This window comes from Tauraco erythrolophus, chromosome 21, assembly GCF_009769465.1.
Source record: "Tauraco erythrolophus isolate bTauEry1 chromosome 21, bTauEry1.pri, whole genome shotgun sequence".
NCBI lineage: Eukaryota > Metazoa > Chordata > Aves > Musophagiformes > Musophagidae > Tauraco > Tauraco erythrolophus.
The window spans coordinates 943,667-967,780 of NC_141485.1; the positions used below are offsets into that span (position 1 = coordinate 943,667).

Here is a 24,114-nt window from a genome sequence, read left to right on the forward strand (position 1 = left end):
CCGGGCCCCGCCCACCGCCCCCCCGGGCCGACCGGCCGCTGCGAAGCCACCGAAGCGGGAAGAGGAGGAGGAGGCGGCGGAGGAAGGGCCGGAGCTCGCACTCTCTCCGCGGCGGGACGAGTCCCGGAGCGAGGGAAACAACCGGCCCCTGTGCGGCACCGCCGCCCGCGGGGTGTCCTGTTCCCCGGAATTCCGGCTCTGGGATCAAACTGGGGAAAAACCAGTTTCTTCACTGGCACCAGCCCGCTCTCCCGTGACGAGTCGGCCTCGGCTATAGCGCTTAAGGAGGCCAGCGCAGCAAGTTACAGCATAACCAGTTAATCCAGTGGGTCTGATTCCATCCTTTATTGAGCACAGAAGTTGTCCCGGGTGTACACGCAGATTATGCATCAATTATCTGCTGGGATTCCAGTTTCCCCCATTTATCAATGTCACAAACAGTTTTAAAGTAACCATACCTGAGCAGGATTACAGAAGTACAGTGAACAGAATTTTCTATCAAGTTACACCTGACAGAAGAATTTTAAAAAGTTACAAAGAACAAACAGTTCAAGGATCTCAAGATACTCTATTACTAAAACAAATAAAGGGTAAAAAAGATGATTAGAAAAATTGGTACCCAGTAAATATTAACACCACCTGTTCAATCCGGTGAGCATTCACACGCTCCCAGCACGTCCAATAGTAAAGTCCCAAATACGCCACTAATAAACTGGCTGAAGGAGAAAAGCACTTCGGAACTTTCGTAAATCAATGGATTTGAGTCAGTCAATGATATTTCCCTGTACATCAGGAAACGGATTTTGGCAACTTACTTTTCCACAGCTGATCTTGTTTAGCTCCTTTGCATCACCTTCAAGACATACACGCACAGAGACCAGGCCTTCTAAGATCTGGATGTTTCTTCAACAACTTGTGAATGATTTTCAAGTTATGCTTTGCACTCACTACTTCTGTGTTCTTCTCAAGGCACAATTTATGAAAGGAGGTGCAGAAGCTGTATTTAGAGAGCTTAGAACTTACGATGACGACCTGTAATTCATTTGACATTGACACCAACAAAGCTCCAAACTGCTTGAAACGCAACTCTGAACACTGCAAGCCAGATTTTAACCTCATTGGGAACGAAAGCAGCTCTCCTGATGACCTCACGCTTGGATCCCTCTACGTGTACACACGAGCGCGTTCACTTCGGCAACGGAACTCTCTTCCTCCCAGACAGCTCTGAAGGGTTCTCACTTTCATTGTAACTGATCTACATTAAACATGTAAAATGCAGTTGGGGCGACAGAAAACACGATCATAATTGGTTTTTATATATACTTTCACGTACAATTTTAGTCACACGTTTGTGCCAATTTTAATTACTCATTCTGCACAGTGCCTTGCCCACGTTTGGACGAAGAGACACTGAAAGGTAAACGTCCAAAAGACATTTCATTCTTTTTATGTTTATAAACGCGATTAACCCACGGACCTCGAGCAATTAGCTCCAAAAAACCCCACACTGATGCACAAAGTGGTCTTTGCCAGTCGTGTCATTATGTGCTCACAGCCTGACAAAACCGTGTGTCGAAACGAGAAGCCCCAACAAGTCAAGCGCCCGTTGGTGCTGTAGTCTTATGCTGAAGGAGAACCTGATGAGCAGACTAAGCAGAAATGGCAACTACTTCAGCAACAGACAGCTATGAAGCAATAACAACACACCACCACCACCAGTTCTAAAACATGTTAAAATTTAGCTCTTAACAGTATGGAGAATTTTAAGAAGAGGCATAGACACGAGTCACAAACAAATCTGTGCCAGCCCTGGGCAGAGAGCACATGCTAAGAAGGTTTATCAGCTTATTTCTTGTGAGGTCCGGAGGCTTGAACTGTACAGTTCAATTTGTTTGATCTTTAAAAAGGTCACACTCAGAAAACACAAACATTTTCAGTCATATTCTGCAACACCACTGCACGTTGGACTCTCTGCATTAGGACTACAGAAAACAATGAAAGCATTTGTGCTGAAATAAATGACATGAACTTTGCAAATTAAGTAAAATCCATCCTTGACTGGATGTCTTTCAACCTCCCAATAAAGTGCAAGTCAATTGCCTGTTTTGATTTAATCAGCAAGTTTTGCCTTTATCCAGGATCCAGCTTAAAGAGTAAATGAATATTTTGTTTCAGAATTCATCTGTATGTGCATGTGTGTGTGTATGCATGTGAGTGTAAAAATCAAAACCATGCCCAAAACAAGATGTCATAAACTCTTTTTACTTGTATTCATTTGGACAGCGATATTTAATCAAGATTGTAACAACTTAGCCTTAAATAAAGGTGGGAGATCAGACAGGAAATAAAGATAACACCACTTCTTTTTCAAATGTCACATTTAATGTTTTCACCACTGTACTTCAAATCTACATTTTACAAAGTGACCATCAAGTGTGCCACATTAACTGACCAACCTCTGAGATTTTACCTTTCATACCAGTGTCTTCTTGGGCTCTTTAATTTAAACACGTTTCTCATTCAAGTGAATTGAAATGCTTCAGTTGGTTTTTATTCTCAGGAGCCTCATAAAAAACAAAGATATTGCACCATCTTTGTTCAGTTATTCAATGTTTGTCTCTTTCACAGCAAATAATTACTTCATTGAAGTTAAAACTTCCAAACATAACTTACTAATAGTCTCCAATTTCAGCTCAGATCACTCTTGTTGAAAATACTCTGCTAAATACAGATAACTTACAATAACTTTAACAGTTAATTGTCCATAACAAACACCACGGTTTTTCTCCAGACCAATGCTCAAATTTTAAGACCACCCTTTAGTATTTCTTTGTACAGGTGAAAAACAGTCTTCAATTTTCTAGTCTTGTTTTAAATATAAAAGTTGGAAGGGACATTCAAGTTTCAAGTCTCCACACTGAACTTAAAAAAAAAAAAAAAAAAAAATCATGTGGAGGTAAACAAACCAAGTTGTATACTCCAGGAGGTAGAGGCCTTCAATTTGTGTTCATATATACATATGCACAGAATTCAGTGTTCCAACAGAAAAAGAATTAGCCAAAAAGTAATAAAAGTTATTTACTACTGTGACATTTCAAGACTTCCACAGCTTCGCCTAAAGACACGAACACAATTAACGTAATTCCCTATGTGCTTTTTTTTTTCCTTTTCTTTTTTTTTTTTTTTTTCCCCTCTCTCAACTGTCCAGTGCAGGAAAAAGTTCTCACAAAATTTCACAGACCTAAAATGTGCAAGCTAGTTTCTCTCTATACAGCAATGATGTCAAGGATCTCTGAAATTAGCCCATAAATGGAATTATTTACACACATTGAAGATGCATGCTGGGGGGTTTTATGTAAGAAAGAGCAGAAAAACTTCTAATAAAAATAGATTAAATATATATATATATTTATACTGGGTAAGGAAACAGAAGTTTAGTCTCTCCTAGTCACAAACTCATTCTCTCTACTCACAACATTTGATTTTAGAACAGCACACATCACCATCACAGCTCTAGTGAGAAGCTATTTATAGGATTTGATCATCAGGTGACATACCCACGTACTGCGGACACCGTCATCTGACGTGACTTCATGATTGGTCGCAGTCAAGTTTTCTGTATTCCTTAATTTTAGAAAACCCAAATTCTTCAGGAATGGCTCAATATCAAAATGTATGTCTCTCTTTTTGTACAATCTCACTTTGATAAAAAAAAAAAAAAGAAAAAAGAAAAAACCTCCCCAAATTTGGTTCAATTCTGTTTGTTCTGAGCTGAGCCATCACAGCTGCACTAGAATTCATAAAACACGTGCAACTCTGGGTAAAATATTTTCTTCTAAAAGCACAACCACTTTACAAGATTAAAAGTCTAGTACATTTCTAAATATTATTCGTATTGTACAAGTAGTGGTTGTTAATGTAAAACTTCATTAGTAAAATTACAGTACAAGCATGATTAACCTCCAGAATTGCAAATCCCAGACTCCAGTGGAAAGCTACATTACATCTTCAGTAGTATATTATCTTCCACTTTATTCCCAAACCAGTGGAGATGGTGGCATCTCAGATGGTTGAGCAACTGTGGAACTAGAATGCAGGTGACACAGAAAATCAGTGTTCATTTGCAATAGCTCATGGACAGGAAAGTTAATGCTCAACCGGTAAGCAAACACCGCAAGGAAAACAAAAACACCCCACCAAACCCAAACCAAAATGACCCAACATGCCCCGGACCAACAGTTAGCAACACTGACAACAAACAGTTCCCTGCATCTTAGCTACTAATTTTCTTAACTATTCTTCGTCTATCAGTCGTTAATTTTAATGTTTTTACAGTGCAACTCTACCATCGGAATTCAACTGGTTGCTCTTTCAGTTCTAATTTTTAAGTCTGACTTCTGCACTTTCACACGAAAATATTACTTGCAACTTTTGCACATTTTACTTAAATTCTAGAAGAATTCATAAAAGTATTTCTAAAACGCAACCGTACATGTCCTTAAGGTACTTTTTTGCAGAAGTCATCTATGGGCCTTTCCTACTCTCAGAAACTTAAAACATTAAAACATTTTGGATGTGTGAATTCTGCACTACGAATAAATGTGAATTAATATCAGATGTGATTACATACAGTTACCTAATAAAGCTCTTAAAAGCAGCAGACTGAGGGTTGATGCAGAGAGGCACTCTGTTTCCTTTCTGCTGTTCCAAAATGAACTGATGAATTATTTCTGTACGTAGGAGAAAAATAAAAAACACCATACCATTAACACTTTTTGCTTCAATAAAACGCAACACAGGCTGAAGGAAAATACAGCTCCCTTTACTGAAGGTGGATTTTAGGCAGGATAAAAGAATTCCACCTTGCCTAAGCCTAAGCTGGCACCATACCTCAGAGCATAAATTCACACAGAGCTCTTAGGTGCACATGGAAATAAAAGCATATAAAATAAACCCCTCATCACCACTATAATACTGAACTGATGACAACCAGTTATAGACTAAATCCCAGTTTTAGGGTATAAGTTTTTGAAAAACAAAGAATTCTCAACTTGAACTTGACTTGCAAACACCAAGGACACAGTTCTGTTACTCAGCCTGGTTTGATTCATGAATTCAGTCACTACGACCAAGCACAAAACTGCCACTTGAGATGATTAAAGCAAAAAAGTAAATTTTCCTAAGGAAAGAGGAACTCTGTGTAGAGTTGCCAGACAAAACATCTTCTCATACACATGCGTGCACACTCCCCAAAAAAAACAGAGCCTGGAAGGTTTGGCAAGGGGCTGCTGCTCTGTAAGCAGCAGTAACAGTTGCCAGAACAGAGCTCCACGTGCCCGGCGGTACGTTAGAGGCAACGTGCTGGAATCTGCATCCACGTCAGCAAACTTTAAAGGCAGCTTTTAGAACGACAGATTTCAGAGGAGGCAGCAGATCTATGTACAGCTCTGAAAAGTGATGGCCAAAGAGAGGTGGGAAATGGAAAGAAGGACACATAAGAAAACGACGTTACGTGAACGTGTAGGAACTATAAATCTGAAGTTCAGAACTACAAGTTCAGGATATATCTGAAATAAGTCACGCTATCATGGCAACATCATGGAGTATTTTTGTCTCAAATGACTGAATTGTTTGTTAGGAACTGCTGGGGTAACACATCCCTTCTCCTTCTTTTCATCTTGAGTTACTTGAGCTGTCACCAACCAGAACCTAAATCCCTACTGCTCTTTTCCGTACTATATTGCTCTCATGAAAGAGAGGTTGCTTTCCTGATTGGATCTGATTTCCAAAGAAACAAAGTCTATTTTTTATGGCTTGTTTGCTATGATGGAATCAGACTTCAAATCTCTAGTGCCACAAAGCAACTGCTGGCATTCAGTAACCACCTGCAGCTGTAGCTTCCTCTCCCAGGCATCGGGATTGATTTTCCTCGTGACAGCATGTCCCGGAGCGCATCCCCTGCGTTAGTGCTGGGACCACGGAGCGGCACCAGCAGCAGAGCTTATGACAGCAGCTGCTGTGCTGGCACCTGACACGGATGTTTCAGCGGGAGCAGAGTGCGACGGGGCAGAGGAAACCAGGCAGGAGAACCAGGAGACTCCCCAGCTTCAGTTACTTGGTGATGTTGACCCTTTCCGCAGGGCAGCTAGTGGGATACACCTCGCACCCCGGAAAGGCAACCGCAGGGATTTCCCTTTCCTCCCCGGTGCGATGCCCCAACAAGAGTGGCACGGGGGGCACTGACATCAGAGAAGGTGGCTATTAAGGTTTGACACCAACAGACTTCTGCGCGTCAACTACTACGTGTGATATTGTATTATGTCAGAACATTTACAAGCAATTCTGTTCTTTTAGTGAAAATAAATTATTTTAAGTGTTTCTCTATATTAGATACTGCAAAGAAAAAACCACTTGGGTTAGCGCGCGCATCCAGACTGCACACCCTAACTGCGTACTACTAAAGCATGGAGCAGGAAGATAAATGCAGATGCAAAGGTCAACTGCTACTCACCTTTAACCTGCCGAACAGAACTGAGGTTCTTTTCAAAAGTGTCATCAAATTTGGGATTAGTGATGGGTTCAAAATCACTAGTATAAACTCTTCCAGTAGATGTGGAAAAACAACATTTACACATGCAAGTGTGGTATCGCAACCGCCCTTCATCAAGATACGGGTGAGCTAAGGCATCCTTAGCAGATATTCTTTTGGACTGAAATATTGCATTTCAAGAAAAGAAAAGAAAATAAAAAAAATAGTTAGGATATTTTCAGAGGTATTGAAACAGTCTAAAGAATACTTACTCATCAATTAATTCTAAATTGTTTCATAAATGCCTAATCACGTTAACGGATTAGTTCAGGTCAGAAAATGTTTTAATCTGCAAACGCTGCCACTAGGGGGGAGATTTTACCTAAAAACAAGCAGCGTTGCTAAAATGACATTGACCTTTCTGTACTACAGCTAATGATAGAAAATGCTGCTAATATGATTTTTTGAAATATATTTGTCAATAATTACTTTCTCCAGATAACCTTCAAATTATGACTCCTACAATAAATCAAAAAAAGCCCAAAGAATTTAATGTTAGCAAATATGGCATTTTGTAAGTCTGTACTCTGCAAAACATTTTAATATGTCCCTAAGTACATATTTAAAGTAAACCACAAAATTAATCATCACTGATAACAGAATAATTCAGGATATGGCACCTGGAGTTCTGAGAAATACTTTACACTTCCAGTTTCAGAAAACAAGTGGTGAAGGAAGTGCAGGGAAGAAGGTGGTCAGAGCACTGGTTTGCATTACAAAGTCTATTTGCACGTTATTAAAACTTTTTTGTGTGCACAAAGTGCTCAGTCTCTACGGCGTCCAACACCATCCGTCAGAAAAAGAGGACACTATCTGTTTCTAAAGAATTGCAGACAGAGGCACTGGTGCAAATTCAAGGTGTGATAAAAATCCATTGTTACAGGTGAATTAAAAAAACCCAAACAAATCACAAACAAACAGAACAAAAACACTTTTGCTCAAAGTTACAGAGCAAAAGCAGTGGCAAAGCTTGAAGTACAACCCAGCTGTCCCAATTCCCAGGATGTTTTTTAGATGAAACGAAAATCACCTGTTCTGAAGGATTGTCCTGATTCTTTAAAAAAACAAACCCACATTTATTTAAAAGTAATTTGGGAATAATAGTATTCTGAGTGTTGAGGGAGTTAGAAAGGGAAAAAAAATTAAGCTTCTTTATGGAGAAGTTTTGATTTAACACTTCTATATTTTTGTTCAATAAAGCAATCTACAGGTTTAAAAAAACCAAAAGGTACTACTGCCTTCTGAATACTTTATCAATTACAACCTTCCTCCTTCGCAGTTCAGCCAATTTGTCTATTTTTCATTTGAAATGTTAGGGGTTTTCCTGTAAAGATGAAATAACAGATCATCGATTCAGGTATCAGATTTGCCAGTGACAATTTTGTACAGTGAGGTCCAAGAGATGAAATCCAAAATCCACAGCAGCGAATTTTTATTAGAAAAACAGATGCTCTGAGGGAAAAAGATCCTGTTATGTGCCCGTGTGGATGTAGAAGGAATTTTTTGTGTGTTGCAAGACCATGAACACCCACGCATCTCTAATTAGAACTGCACCAAAGTATCTGATGTTCTGCTACCTACACCTAGCTAGGAAAAGACAGCATGATTCATGAACACCCTCATCTTCCGCACCCTAACACAGCTTTCTTCAAAAGACCACGAGATTTCAAATGCGAATGGCCCCCGTTCCAGGGGGAAATTAACTGACCAATTATAAAATGATACTTTTATGTCTATTACAGGCCCCAAAGTACTGAAATGCAATGCAGAAGAAAACCAGTTAAAGCAGTCCTTTACTTAAAACATTCACTTAAGTAGCAGACAACAAAAACTGTTAGAAGGGATTAGAAATAACTTTAAATCATACTCACTGGATCAAAGACCAACATTCTGCAAAGGAGATGAACTGCTTCATGTGTAGCTTGACTGGAAAGTGTATATAGGACAGGAAGGGATGGCTGTAGGGGAAACAGGAGAAAGAAAAGTGCAGATAGTTGTCCTGTCAGATCCGTCAGCAAGAAAATACTGCTACAGCACGCGTTGTTTTCTAGTTTCCAAGGACAAACTTGCTAAAAAGGACACACACTACCTAACACTTCCCAACAAGACTACAATCGCTATTCTAAAACTCAGCGATTGTCACCGAGATCTAATTGATTATTTTTTCCTGAGTTCAGATGTAATCCCTGGACAAACCTACATTTTAGTTCTTTATTTTTCTATACAGACACCACTTTAGACTGTAGCTGCTCAGGGGTTTGATTAACCACATCACTTCCAGTAGATCATTTTTCTGATCTCCATCAGTGCCAAATGATGGATTATTTTGCTTCTCCTTGCCCAGGCGATCCGTATCTAACCAACAGTGACATCCAGTACAATCAAAATGACCTTGGGGCATACAGCATTTCACAGGGAGATAAAGAGCCCGACGACCCCGGCTGGAAGGTCTGGGGGAGGGGGAAAGGGGCGTTCTGGAGGCACGAACCGCACGGGTACAAAAAGCTGGAACAGCCCAGAAGCCGGCGGCAGCAGCGTGACGGCCGCTCGGCTCAGCCCCGCCGAAACCAGCTCCGTGGTTCCTCTCCCCCCGTGGTTCCTCGCTCCGCTCACGCCACTCTGCCCGTTCCGAACGTTTCCAGTTGGCACCTGCGGTGCCAACACCCGGGTAAAGACCGATTTTAAAGCCTGGGGCCATCCAGCCCTTTCTGGGAACGGGACACACAACGGTCCGTGCAGCACAGATGCCCCCGCAGCTCCGCTGCACGGTGACACCGCTGCCCCGGGCTCCTGCCCCCTCCACTGGCACGGAACGTTCTAACTGCCTTTTACTCGGCATCCGAAGCTGCCATTTGACAACTCTGCACGTACTCTTTGGCCTGAAAGTCTCCTTTGACTCTGGCATTACATGTTAACACTAAGGTAGCAAAACACAAAGACAACCCCGACCCCACATGCCTAACACATGGGAAGAAGTATTGCCTGAAGCTGCCCAAAATGAAAAAAATAATCGACAAGAATGTTAATGTTATATGCCATTCGTTGTAAAGCATTAGCTATATCCTAGGCTCCGGAACGAGCTTCAAAGATTATTTTTTTTAAAGCCACAACAATGTCAGTTTCCAAAATCAAGAAAAATATTTTCCTGCTTAATTGACATTATTCCTATTCCTATTTAGCTTAAAAAACAGCAGTAGGGTGGACTACAAAGTCTTCACAGCACCGTGATTAAGTAGGTTTCATCCACATACTGGGGCAGAAAAACAGGATTGCATTCCTTACTTAGGGAACCTGCTGCACCCAGCACAAATGAAGGATGCACTTTTTTTACTACGCTTATGCCCCTTGTCAGCAGCTTGTCTGCCACTCCAGGAGCATCTGTTTACGCACAGCTTTTAAGGATGGCACTTTCTTGGCAAACTGCACCCAAGGCCACTGCTAGAGATCACAAACAGCCCCGGCGAGCAGCAGCGAGGGCAGAAGGAATTGGTAAAAACTGAATTGCTGTAAGATTTGATTATCGTGGAACCAACGGTCAGGTCTTTCAGCAAGTCATGTGCATCACACTGGATCTCTCTCTTCCACAACAGCACGCAAGGACCACCACGGGGAGGGACTGACTCCAACACATGGTACTGCTGGAAGTGGGTCAGCACGTGACTGCCCCTGAAGTCCAAACCACGGCTTACGGTACACTGTGGACGTGGGAGGAGATGCTCTTCCCAGGGCTGCCGCTTAAGAAACTTTATCAATTCATTTAAATTTAGTTTGAATTAAAATTTTTAAATACAAAACTGACAAAGAAGTCTACGTAGTATGTAAATTTTCACTATGCCAACACACAGTGGGGTGTTGGTTCTTTTAAATGAGAAACTTCGTGCATGAATCTATTTTTATATAAAGCAGCAAAGCTTTACCTCTTAACTCCTACTATGCTCACCTACATGGATTAAAAATAATTTGTGCGACAAAGTAATCACCAGTTTCCAACTTGGTTTTCTCTCCCTATTAATCCAATTAAGAAACCAGTAGCATTCAGCTATTTATAACCAGCAAAATCTCTATGTTAAAAGACGAGAAGCCATGAATTTGCATTCAAACACGAAGCATGCTTGAAGTTGAAAACTGAGAAACATCATTGAAGAAGCCAACTAGAGGCACCGTAAGCCCCTATTTCCAAGTGGCAAATGAGCTCCAGCTCCAGAGACCGTTCAGCTTCTGTGGCACTCCATGAAAAAGGGATGTAGTTTTCCTCAACAGACACGGAACTACCTGTTCTACAGCAAACTATAGTTTATTTCCTATGACTTAGTGGCTAAAGGACATTAAATCTGTATTAGAAACATCTTGTACCATTTCACCTCACTTGCTTTTAGCACTCCCATCGTTCAACGGGCCGAGACACACAGTCTCAGTGGCTTGTACAAGACCAGCCTTGGCACTGGGATTAGAGAAAGCAGGAGACGTTCTTCTATCCGTTTCAATTCTTGACAAAACAACCCGGTTTAACAAACTGAACAAGGCTAACCAACTCCAGAGTTCTTGCTTACTGCTACCAAGAGCACAACTACCGCGCTTTGGAAACGTCAAGCGATTATCAAATTATCAGAATTTGAAACCAATGTATTCTATCAAGTATCTGGATGTATTTGTATACTGTTACACGTTCTTATATATGAAGTATAGTGGATGTATTTCTTCCAGCTTCAATCACTATAAATTTTTTTTTTTTAAACATCTCGAACCTTGAAAGTGCAGGACTATGGGCTTAAAAGTTGCAACTCTTCTAGCACGTGACAGCAAAAAAATACACTCGATTGATTTTAAAAGTGGTAGAGAAAGTCTTAAGGAAATCCTCCTATTATTAACGTTAAAAGGAAAAAAAAAACCTGTCATAAAACGGAATAGAGATCATGTGATGTAGTGAATCAAAGTGCCAAGGAGGCAGAACTCCTGCATGTTAATAATACAGCAGAACATATATTCAGGGCTCATTTCTATGGTAACAACTATTGTTGTGAGTAGACATTTGAGAAATTACTTCAACATGCAGAAAATAAAGACATAAACTTAACTACTGGAAAGGTCTGATGTATTAACACGTGCAGGTTATTAATTACAATCAGAAAAATTACCATATTGGATGGACATACTGCTTCCTTACTGCACTATGGATTCCTGCACAAGCATTTCTTCGTATCTATTAACAGTTCATTTCTTTTGTGCGTTTTATTGTCCAGTCAGCATAATGGTATCATCCTGCCTTTTTTTCTTGTGTTTTTTTTTTTAAAATTAACTTTTACTTTGGTGATGTTGAACGTTGTACCTCAGTTTTCAGTATCTTGTTAAGCCTTTCACAAACAGCTCAGGTCACTGCACCGCTGTGGGATGGGACCCTTTGGTGATGAGCTGCTGGACTCTTCTGTTCACAGATCTGCTAACAGCCGATTTCTACTTCTAACACTTTTGATCCTGTCAGCACAGGAGTCCCTCTGGGGCGTTCTGAACTATAGCACCAATTTTAATTTATGTCTCTTGCCAATATTATCACTTAAATTTAATGTCTTCATTCAGAATATCTATCAAAACACTGCTGCTTCACCTGCATCATCAAGTCAAACAATACATACAAGCCAGAAGCCAGAAGGGCACTTTACTAGTGAAAAACCACCTTGGCTCAATAGTGGATGGAACCACTACATCACTAACCTATGCCACTGCAGCACCACAAGCACCTTTGGTAAACTTCACCTGGTTTACAGGCAGAGACAGCTCTGAGACTAAATACCCAAAGTATTGATGAACAAACACGCCATGAGAATTTAATCAAGATGTGAAACACTGCAGTGATGCAGCAGTAGCATCCTGCTCAGACCTGACTGAAGGACTGTCTTGACCACGCGTGAGAAAAGCCCAGCAGCCTCCAGCTGTACCTGTTTATGAGGACCCCTGAGTATATGTGCCTTGGCGCCTTCACAAGCCGTCCTCATCGCTTCCAGCGACGGTGTTCCCAACAGGTCTGTGATCAAATCCAACTGGAGGTACAGAACACACAAATTTCAGATCTTAGACATATATTATTATATTTCACTATGACAGCAGATTCTTAAGATAATGTAAATTACATTTAAGTTATGAATCAGTTCGAAATCACTATTATATAGATAGTAGCTTACAAATATTAATGTATACATTTATTAGATAGCAAATACAAACATTGTAATTTCACTGAAAAAGCCCTAACAGAAGCTGATTTTCAAGTCTGGGAGATTTTTTTTATTTACAGGCTTAGTAAAATATTTTGTTGCAATTTAAAAGTCAATTTTGCATCATTAAGAAAATCATTAATTACTGTTAATGCTGTATTACTCAGTCTAAAACCCAAATATTCTCTCGTGAATGTCAGCATTGCATACCAACATACCACACAAAATTGCCCCCAAAAACCAGGCTAACTACTACTTTACACAAAATATTTTGCCATCAACAGGAATAAAACTATAGAAAATGGGAAAAAAAAAAATCTCAGAACTATAGTACAAACATACTACATAAAAAATTCCAGCATATGAGAAAAATACACTAAAAAAATAATAAAATCTGTCCAGCTCCAGAGGAAGGAAAAGGAGTGATACTGGTTATTAAGCAAAATTTCTACAGAAGTGTGTGCATAGAACCCTTTAGTGAATAAAAACAAACGAACAAAAAACACCCTCTGCAGAAGTCAAGCAAAATAATTAAAAAAAAGCCTTGTCAGTGGTGAGATCAGCATCCTGGTTCCAAGTGTTCCCTTGTGACCACCATCCGCCCGCGCTAACGACAACGGCAGGGCTCTCCTCGGAGAACAAACCCATTATCCCCATCACCCAGGCCCTGCCTGCGTGGAAATACCCACTGACTGCTGGTGTCACGGTGTGAAACACGGCTGCTGCTCACACACCACACCGTGTCACTCTCCAGTTGGTGTGTTCTCTCCAGCAGCACTGGTCTGCCCAGTGCCTCGAGGTACGTGCCACGGCAGGACTTGGCAGGGAACGCGTGTGCCCCCGTTTGCCGCGGCAGCGAGCGGCCGGGGCTGGCGTAACGCCACGGAGGGGGGACAGCAAAGTGCCCATGTCAGTAAGGAGAGGGAAAACTAGACAGGAAAAAAGTCCTAAACCTTGGGGTTTTGAGTTGTGGAAAAGAGACATGGAGCTGATATAAAAAAGATGAATGGATTTACAAAATAGAAAACAGTAATATAGTAAATTATACCAGCACATCGCGGTACGGAGGCTGCATAAACACCGGTGCTTTTCAGGCAACTACTCCTGAAGCACGCAGCAATGATCTGTTAATATACATTTATATCTCTATATACACACAGATATAAATACAGACTTTATTCTAATGGTTACGAGAAAAAACACTGAAAAAAACATCATCACGATCTCCTGAAAGTTTGTTTAACGTCTCTCAAGAGAGAAATTCTCTTGCCTGAGCCCATACATTTGCTATCTACTCACAGAAGAGTTTTGTTAAGCAGTCTGATTTCATTAATCCAGAGGCATGTCATAAGTCATTAAACATATTTTTCTAAAGTATTACAAAATATATGTTGAAATGTTGATGTTAAAAATAGAAAAAAATATTACAAAACATTAATTTTTAATTCAACTGACCTCGGCTGCATGAATTTCAAGTCCTTTGGGTATATACAGCAAATCTACATTATATTATTATCATTTTAGGTCAGAAGGACAAGTGCACTTTCAAGGCCAACTCCTCAACTGCTGCCACTGCCTGTGCCCTGCTCTGCACCCAGCGGAGCACTGGCACCGGGCTCCTTTTAGATAAGACTCACTGGGAACACTTTTCACGGGAACATCTAAAGGTGCTTCACCTGCCAGCGGGCACCCAGCCTGTGCACCCAGAGCACAGCTCCGCTGCCAGCCATGGAAAACGGGGGTGCCAGGTCCCCGGCACCGACCACCCCACCCTGCAGATCCTTTCCTGGCAGACACGAAACGCTCACGCACACGCTGCTGAAGTCGGGGATACCAAGGTGGCACCCAGCAGCAGGCAGAGCCCTGGTGCACAGCCCGGCTGTCCTCGCTGCGCCCGTGCGAGCCGACGTGCCAGAGCCTGGCTGCACGGTGCCCCAGAAATGCACCTGCATCGACGTCCTGCAGCTGATGGGGGACGGCTACGCTAGGCTGGCAGCACCTGCCCCGCTCTCCTTCCTTCCTAACACTCCGGTCCTTCCATTGATTCTCCTTGCAGTCTCAGGCATGTGACCAGTTATCTTCACGGAAGTTTAAATAATAATCAGCAAAATCAGGCCGGAGGAACTGGCCAACCTGGGGAGGTGGTTAAAACTTGGCACTGTGTAACCTGCCCCTTACAAAACAGGGCGCAGCCGTTCAAGCAAGCAGAGAAAGGCACGTGCTCCCACGGGCAGAGATCGCCCTGCGCCACGGATGCACTGAGATAAAATCGGATGTAGTAAATGTTTCTGGACGTACAGCTAAAAATAACCTTTAAAAATGCATTTTTAAACAAAAATAGAAAGAGTATCATACAAAAATGCTAACTATTCTAAATAGTATTAGCAAAAATCAAAAATAGGACATGTTAATAGACTATATTTGAAAGTGGTTCCGATCATCTAAATCTCAGTACAGATTATCTCATTTCTTACTTTTGGAAGAAATCCCACAAAGTCCTTATCAAAAGTTAGCTACTGTAACTCGAATAAGCAACTTCGACATATTCATCACTTTCAACATGACACTACCCAAAGTTTAAAATACCAAAATCACCAGTTCCAGTCTGGTTTATGATGTAAAGCTTTATTCACTTTCTTGATCAGATTTGAGTTAAAAATTCCAGTATAGTCAGTTGTAAAATGATCTCTTCCCTGGTTTTTCTACCAGGAAAACTTCAGCCTGATGAACTAGATGATCTTTAAGGTCCCTTCCAACCCTAACCATTCTATGATTCTATGATGGCTCTCCTGAGATCAGAGAGTTTTTCCTGTCCGGGTTAACTCCACTGGGGGTACAGGATAACCATTTTCAGTACACTGCCCATGCTACGGGGCACAGCACAGGCTGAGGGAAGACCCTAACACTGAGTAGCCCGAGGCACTTCCGTAGAGTCTGCCCACCTCTGAGTAGGATTGAATGTCCCAGAACATCACTGAAGTGTATATGGTGATTACTGCTTAAATCATTCTACTGCTCAGGGATTATAAAAGATCTAGGAACTCTTACACAGCTTTGTACAACTTCTCAATCAAATAAAGCGACCAACTCCCAAAAACCCCACCCCATAATGCTATTCTAGAGCTATCTGATGAATGCCTTTGCGCTCTACATTTCCAGAGGGATAGTCAAGGCTATTAAAATCACCTATGTTTAGCTTCAGTGTAGCAAAAGATCAAAGATTAGAAAACCAGATGATGTTAAATATTTTTGAGACTGCAACAGCACAGCTGTCAATTTGACTAGTAGTTCTGATGACATCACTGCTTTTCCCCTCTGCAGTCTCTTCACAAGGGTAAGGGAGAGGTGTATTTTGGGAGGTGGTCTACTTTTTGTGATCATCAGTGCTGTCTGGAATGACTAGCGAGTCCCTCCTTGGGAACACCACTGCGGTGACGTGGTAAGTACCACGAGACAGGACACAGCATTGAAAAAAACTTACACACAACACGATTTCAGATACACGACTGTTGGAAACAGCCTGCTAACGTGACTGTCTCTCAAACCTGTGAAAATGCTACGTGTGTAAGCAAACAAGAACAGTATCCAGTTTGGGATGTCACCTTTAACAAATGTTTGGAATGTGTTTTCACTTCTTGTCAATCAATATACCCAACCTTACAGTTTCAGTGCCATAGTTTCTAATCTATAGATAAATACTAGCAACACTGAAGATAAACATTTTTATGTCAGCACACCTTGTTCCTTCTCTTAGAAGTATAAGTGTGCCCATCTTTAATATGTTGCTGCAGAAATTACTTTCCATCTACTGTAAAAACTGCACTTCTCAGAGATACATGTCTATTATATCAGCTTGCTTACTGCTGGAACGGAGATGAAGTATTCGGGTGCATCTCATGCTTTGATATCCAGCCACAGCTACGTACCACAAAAATTATTCTGTATCTTCTTAGACACTTCTCCGTTACTACAATGAAGCACTCTGAGCAATAATAGGCAGTTTAAATAGTTCAAGTGCCAATACTGTGTCTCCAGTTATACCCTGAGAGAAAAATTACTACTTTCTCATATTAGTTGTTACAAAAAGCTTGATGGCAGTTCTATCACCTTTACCTTATCTCGATAAAATGCTACAGCAGGCTTTGGTACTGCAGCAGATTACAGGGGATTACGAAAAAATACACATTTCAAAAGCTAACATTAATAACCACTGCTTTTAATTCTGTCTGGAAGCTATCATTTCAGGGTTTCAGTCGCTTGGTTTTTAGCCTGTGTGTAAGCCAAGCAAAACAAAAGCAAGTTTGAGGTTCAAAATGCATCAGAATAACTGATTCCATGACATCATGCAGTAGAAAAATATTTAAAGGGAAATTTAATTATACCTGCTGTATGGGACTCTGTGCCTGAAACAATATTCTTCGCCCAAGTAATTCTGCAAAGATACAGCCTACGGACCAGATGTCAATAGCATTGCTGTAGTGACGGCTGCCCATCAGGATTTCTGGAGCTCGATAATACTGAGTGACAACTTCCTGAGTCATGTGACGAGATTCATCTAATTCTTCCACCCTGGCCAATCCAAAATCACAAATCTAAATTGAGAAGGTAAATAAAGAAATTAAAATAACCAAAACACTTAGTGCATTTCAAATAGGTAACCTTCTGGTAACGAAGCAGGAAATTCCAAACCAGCATTTAAATAAATCAGATAATCTGCTGTAACTGCATAAACAAAGGGAAAGGGGAATAGGAAGAAATTATGCTACTTCATTCCACATCCATTTAAACTTTCTACAATTTTATTTGAAATCACAGTACGTTTTAAGTTGGCATTGCAATACTTATAAGCTAAAAGATTAAAAAAGCTTTGCACTAAAAAAAATTAATACATATTGTCAACCTCCAGTACAGAACCTTTCATCCCAAATCAGATTTCATTTGTTCATGAGATGCCTCAAAACATCACAGAAAGATTTGGCCTTCTATTCACTTCGACTTTGAGAATTTAAAAAAATTTCTTGAACCAGAAGAGTTAAGAAAACAGACCAAAACTTTCACAATTAGAATGCTTAGCAAAGCAGTGTAAACAAAACTTTTTTTTTTTTTTTTTTAATATTTGGCACACGCCTAAGCCCTCCAAAACTTCATATGCCAAAGAAGTTGATGGCAGAGTCTTGGGCATTCCGTGCCACCGTTACTTTCACCAGCATGCTGAGCACTAACGTGGCAATTCCTGAAAAACCACCTGCCCTTCGCAAGGGGGCACAGGAGATGGAAGCAGTCAAACAACAGAATCGTGTCTATCTTGCTTTCACCGGTTTGGGGAGAGGCAGGGAGAAAAGGGGAAAGGAAGATGGTAGTTTCATTTATAATTTTTAAAGAACCTGTGGGATTTTTTCCTTTTAAAATAGCTTTCAGGAAAAGTGTTCATATTAAAAGTTTCTGTTTAAAAAATAACACTGATTTATAATGAACAGCATATACACATGTACATTTTCAATAAATTTAAGTAGCACCTTAAGAACACAGTTGCTGTTCACAAGAAGGTTCCCTGGTTTAATGTCTCGATGTAAAATGCCAGCAGAATGTAGATATTTCAGACCTGAAATATTAAATGAAATGAAAATAAATACTTTTTCCTTTTAAAAGTTTAAGGCTGACAACATTTTCCTGGAAGGTTTTGCAACTCCTGATCAGCAAAGACTCTGCCCTTGGTTCATTTTTTATATGATGCTAATGTCCAGTCTCTAGTACACACTCAGTCACTCAATGGAAGGATAAAACTTTTGGAGTATGCAAACTAGACAGAGAAAGTAATTTAAGCAGTCTTTTTAAAAAAACAAACCCAAACAAACCCCAACAAAACCAAACCAAACCAAAACATCACCTCCCTAGTTATGACATGGATATTCCACTAATCACAACACTGGAATCCTGACACACACCTCGCACTGCTCTGTTTCCCAGTAACAAATTTAACTCCTGCAGCAGTAAAATTTCACTTAACAATTTCCTAGGTAACAGGAAATTGTTTGGAAGCTGCAGTTCAGAAACAAACTCAGATTAAAACCAAGTTAATTTGTATGCTAAATAAATAAATCACTTTTTTCAAACGACAAGCTCACGAGCCAGCAGCAGATAATGTAGAACAAGGCTAAAAGAACACGGGCCCAAACGACAGCAAAGCCAAGGCCTTTTCCTTAACTTCATTCGTGCAAGAATTCAAGCTACAGCTCATGAACTTGAGACACCTGATCACAGCCCTTGGGGCTGTTTCTAGGGAAGAAAGCCAACCTATGCTTCCTGCGTGCTGCCGCAACCCCTGGAGCTACCACTCCGACCTGTGTAAGAAAAGGAAGGCAACGCAGAAAGCACATCCCTAAAAAGCACAGTGGAAGAGAGCATACCAACACCAAGCTGTCCATGGAAAGCGGGCCAACGGCCGTAATTCAGGCTGGGTCAGATGGAGCCAAAATAAATAATAGCGTTAACGTGGGGAACACCGAGCTCTCAGGTCCAGGGCCTGGGCAAAGGCAGCGAGAAGCCAAGTAACTCTCGCACAAACCTTAACTGGCAGCTCTGCGTTGCCATTTGGAGAGAAATTAAGACTTCTGAGTGTTCCCTGAGTCACCAAACCCAGTAATTACAGAGGCACAAATGTTCTTTAGAAGTTTAAGTCTCTTCTCTAGCACAACAGATACCTGGAAGAGCCTATACTAATTCTGGATATAATTTAGATTTCTTTGCTCTGCTCTTCATGAATACGATCTACTATTTATTTACTACCAAACAAAATTGACCCCTTACTTTCAGCTTATTCCAGTGAAAATACTCAAAAAGAGCCAATGGAAAAAGCATTGGACTAACAATGATCAGATGTTCAAAAGACAAGTACAATACTCTCCTTTCTTGGATAAACATTTCCAAATGGACTAAAAAAAAAATAAATAAATCAAGTTTAAAATTACTATTATGGTAAATTGTTTTAGCTAGAAATCAAACTTTAGTGGACTGTTCCATAACAATTTAAATGAGACCGTTCTCCAGAACACCTTCAGCAGGAATAGTTCAATACATTTATCGATTTGGCTCAGTCCAGGTGCCCCTTCTGTGCCTCGATTCAAAAGCTCTGAAGGGCTGTTAAAACACACTCACCCACCTTAAGACTCTCCCAGGCCACTGACAAAACCTTTGCAGCTGAAGCTTCACTCTTGCCATCTTTATCCATGACTACGGTGGAAGGCAGCAGGGCTGCCACATTCTTATAACCAGAATAATTAATGCTTGCTATTAATTCATAATACGAAATAAAAAGAACAAGTTTCCCCAGGAAACTTATTCAAGATGAGGAAGTCTTAAGAATAAACATTAAGAAACAGGAAAAAAAATACTACTACTACATTACATTTTATTTACATTAAATTTAAAAGAAGAAAAATTACCTCTTAAAATCTGGTAAAGAAAAACTTTGACATGATCCGAGCTGAGTGGCTGAGGAGAGACGATAATCTTATGGAGGTCACTCTGCATCAATTCAGTGACAACATATCTTCAATTTATTAGTTAAGGCAAAAGCAGAAAATCCAGCACGTAATCTCTTGAAACATTTACGCTAACTCCTTGGAATCCGAGCTCTTACAGGTCAGAGCTATCGAGTAAAAAAGAATAAAGCTTCTTCAGAGGTCAAGTCTCCAGACTCTTACAAGAATGAAAATGAAAAACGGGTTGTGAAAGAAAACAGAACACTCAATAAAGCAGCGTTTGCATTACGGTAGTAGTTACAAAATTATTCAAAAGTCAAATTACGACTCAGAACACAAAATAAAATCTTAATATAATTAATGGCATCTTGAAACCTTCAAATTTTTCCCTAAGACAGGTAAGCCACAAATTACAAACAACTACAGCAGCGTCCTGATAACAGCCATACATGCACACGGTTTAAGCAAACGGGCACGGGCGAGCCTGTGGCAGCCGGGTATCAGCAGCACCTTGCAGGTGGCTACACCATCAGTAATGCAGACACTTAAAAATACACATGCTTCCCTAAATCTACCCAGTCCCCGCTATTTTACCTTCTCAAGCATCATATATGCATGTATACAAATCCCAGCCATAAAACTTCGTGAGTTATAACAGAAGAAGAAGAAAAAAAAAAAAAAAACCACAAACCACCTTCTATGTGGAGGGAAAACTAAAAAATACAAACAGAAACCACTATTTTATGTGCTCATAGACACGCAGAACACCGCAATAGTCACGCTCACTGATAATTTAAACAAGTACTTGAAGATACAAAGAGCTGGATATGCTGTGGCTTATACTAAGGTATCGTGTGGAATAACAATGGTATTGTATTTATTCAGGAAGCACTAAAAATATAATATTCAAATGAAGTTTTGATTTTGGAGCTGTGGTTCAGAACAGAGTTTAAAACAAAACCACAGCACCTCAACTTTCCAGAAAGACTGAACTTGCAATACTGAGAATTTTCAACTTTTACAAGTACGCTCGATAATTAAGAAGCATTACTGCTTGAAAAGCCGCCTTTAGCAGGCGCACTTGAGACAAAAACGTCGGATATTGTCACATTTGTGGCTGAAGAAGCTAAGCCACCGCAGCCGTACGTGAACCAAACTCCTCCTCTACAGCGAGGGACCCAGTGTGCCTCACCCAGACCCTGCCTTGGGCACCACGAGTCACCCCGAGCCCCGCAGCGTTCCGGGCAGACGGAAAAGATCAGGGCGAAAGATCAGGGAGAGAGTTGGAAATAAAACTGCACCTCCGGGGCCCCGATCCGGCACCTGCCCCGTGCAGCGGGTCCAGGCGCGGCACGAGGTGAAGCAGCAGCCAGTGAGTTCTCCCTTCCGAAACCACAGCTGGCCAGCTGTAGGCACTGGTAACGGCTCAGCCGCCCTCCTCCCAGCGGCTGCTACCGGCACGCCGGAGCGCGGACAGCGTCGCCTTCCACTCTGCAGGAAGAACCGGGGTCCTGCCGCGCACGAGCCCCGGGAACTCCTGCAGTGGTGGTGTCTGCTAACTGGGTCAGCGTGGCGGGTTTGCTTTGGGCTTGGTTTTAAATCTCACCATCATCCTGCAGGAGCCCATCGGCTGGTTCAACGCTCTTTGTAACCAGCTCTGCTACACACTAAGTCTGAAACACAGCAGCCAACCCTGCCTTCAGCCCGGATATTTATCTCTCAGTAACGCAGGAAGCAAGAAACTTCAGCAGAAACTTCTGCTTGTTCTTACCGTCATCACCAACCAACTGGCACGGGTCAAGCTGCGCTTAAAACAATCTAGAGAAAACTCACGTTTCCTTCCATCTCTGCCTCATCAACGTTCTCCTTCCATCTCTGCCTCATCAACGTTCTCCTTCCATCTCTGCCTCATCAACGTTCTCCTTCCATCTGTTGCTCTGCAAACCCTGTCTGACCAAATCTCTATCAGCCAGATTGTTCATCTGCCATCAGTACACTGAACAAAAATTAATGTTATAATTTAAATATTGTCAAATTTTTTGACCAAAAAAAAGACCAAATTAAAATTGCATTCATAAAGAATAAACTCAACCCTGTAGCACCATAATTTCTAGTCTTCTAGTTTTACTTTTCCTTTTGCAAAGACCCTCTTAAATATTTATACTGGTCTTTTAAAATTTCGTTTTTACCTTATGGCTGCAACAAATCTTTCCATTTCATTTTTAATGCGAAATATTAAAAAACTCCAAAAGCATTACTCTGCACTTTATTATGATAAGATTTTTGTTTTGCTACGCCACAAATCCTCCTAAATCTCAATCCCGAGCATAATGTCTCCCAGATGTCTCAACTAGTTGCCATGCCAACTAAAGCAGCTTAAATTAAATGAGGGCCTGAAATGGCACCTGCACCACTCCAGGTCTGCTGCGCATTAAATAAAGCTCTCTTGACAGGGGCTCAGAGGTGCCATTAGCATGGACAGCAGCTATCTGATTATTGTCTCTAGATAATTTAATGAGGGTCTCTAAACAAGAGCAAAGGGAGCCCTTCCTTGATGCTCCTGCCTTTTGCAAACGTGGCAGCCCCTTCAACAGCTGGTATCCAAGCGGGTCAACGACTTCACTCCGGCCAGAACTACAAACGTTCCGCAAAACCAAACGGCACGAACCCTGCGGGGTTTCAGCCCGCTCCTCAGATGGGCACCTGCAGCTCCCTGGTTTTCAGCCAAACCGTGAAACACGGTGGCTCTGAGGTGGGCACTGCGGCCGTAACGTGCAGCTAAGCTGAACATCACTACCAGATAACAAATTGCTACTGACAGCAGTAATTAGTTAAGTAGCTGTATAAAATTAGAACCACAAATGTACCAATTTGCTTCAGAGTAATTATCAAGGCAAATGCACGACACAAAAGAACTTCACTTACTGTCTTGGTCGGGAGACCTGCTGAGCGGGTCAATTTTACCAAGCGACAGGCAAACTTTAAAAAGGAATAAAGTACACTCTGTGATGTGGTGTTCCCAGAATGACTTGGATCCTTCTTTACGAGGTCTCTGCATACCTCAAACCCCAATTCTACAGACTGCTTTTCTGGGAAGAGGCCAGCATTCTGTGAACAAGTTCTGGGGAAGGTGGATCAGCTGGATGCTAACAGTGGAGTGGAGGTGTCTATCTGCATGATACTGTAAGAAACATGCTTTTTTAAAAAACAATCCACACAAAGTCTTTCTTATATATTTCAGAATTTTCTATAAAATGGGGACAAGAAGGTTTCTCCTATTTTAATATATTTTAGTTATACGTGTTTTTACATTAGGATCACATCAAGATTAGTTTGTGATGCCACCTCTGTTCTTTTCTAACTCTTTGCAGACTTTATAGCTTCCTAGTAGAAATATTTCTGGAACATCCTAATTTTGTATCAATACCCAAAACATGAAAAAAAAATACTTGGTCCATGTAAAAATAATGTTATAATTATTAAAAAAAACCTTAATGAATCTAATGCCTAAATTATTTTTTATGTCCAAAATTTGCTGACTTCTCTGTTACAGGTAAAATGACTGACCTAAGTATATTTGCCATCAAGTGACCTCTAATTATGCCATGTAGAGATGGCAAATCTACGGCACGTGTCCCAGACCACAGACAAGGAACAGCAGAGGCTTTTTGGAGGCACGTGGTTTTGGAGTTGCGGGAAAATTTTAAAAAGTTTTTCATACCAGGAAGAAAATACTCAAGCTCCATCTGAATCTCACTTCTGTGTAAGGAGAGGGCTTCAAAGCTCTCAGTGAGCTCCTAATACTGAGAAAATTCAGCCTTTCAACTGAATTGAGCTG

General features: G+C 41.0%; 1 protein-coding gene across 2 annotated transcripts in view; it reads right to left on the reverse strand.

Moving 5' to 3' along the window:
* Positions 1-330: 330 nt before the first annotated feature.
* NLK (nemo like kinase) overlaps positions 331-24,114 on the reverse strand; it is a 64,591-nt gene continuing 40,807 nt past the window's right edge. For both annotated transcript variants that reach the window (XM_086624795.1, XM_086624796.1), the window contains exons 5-12: positions 20,238-20,344; positions 18,312-18,397; positions 17,178-17,387; positions 12,523-12,624; positions 8,461-8,547; positions 6,512-6,710; positions 4,637-4,730; positions 331-4,086 (exon numbers count right to left, since the gene is read on the reverse strand). In XM_086624795.1, coding sequence (XP_086480921.1) covers positions 4,032-4,086; positions 4,637-4,730; positions 6,512-6,710; positions 8,461-8,547; positions 12,523-12,624; positions 17,178-17,387; positions 18,312-18,397; positions 20,238-20,344 — 940 coding nt within the window. In that variant the 3' untranslated portion in view covers positions 331-4,031. The remainder of the gene's footprint in view (positions 4,087-4,636; positions 4,731-6,511; positions 6,711-8,460; positions 8,548-12,522; positions 12,625-17,177; positions 17,388-18,311; positions 18,398-20,237; positions 20,345-24,114) is intronic.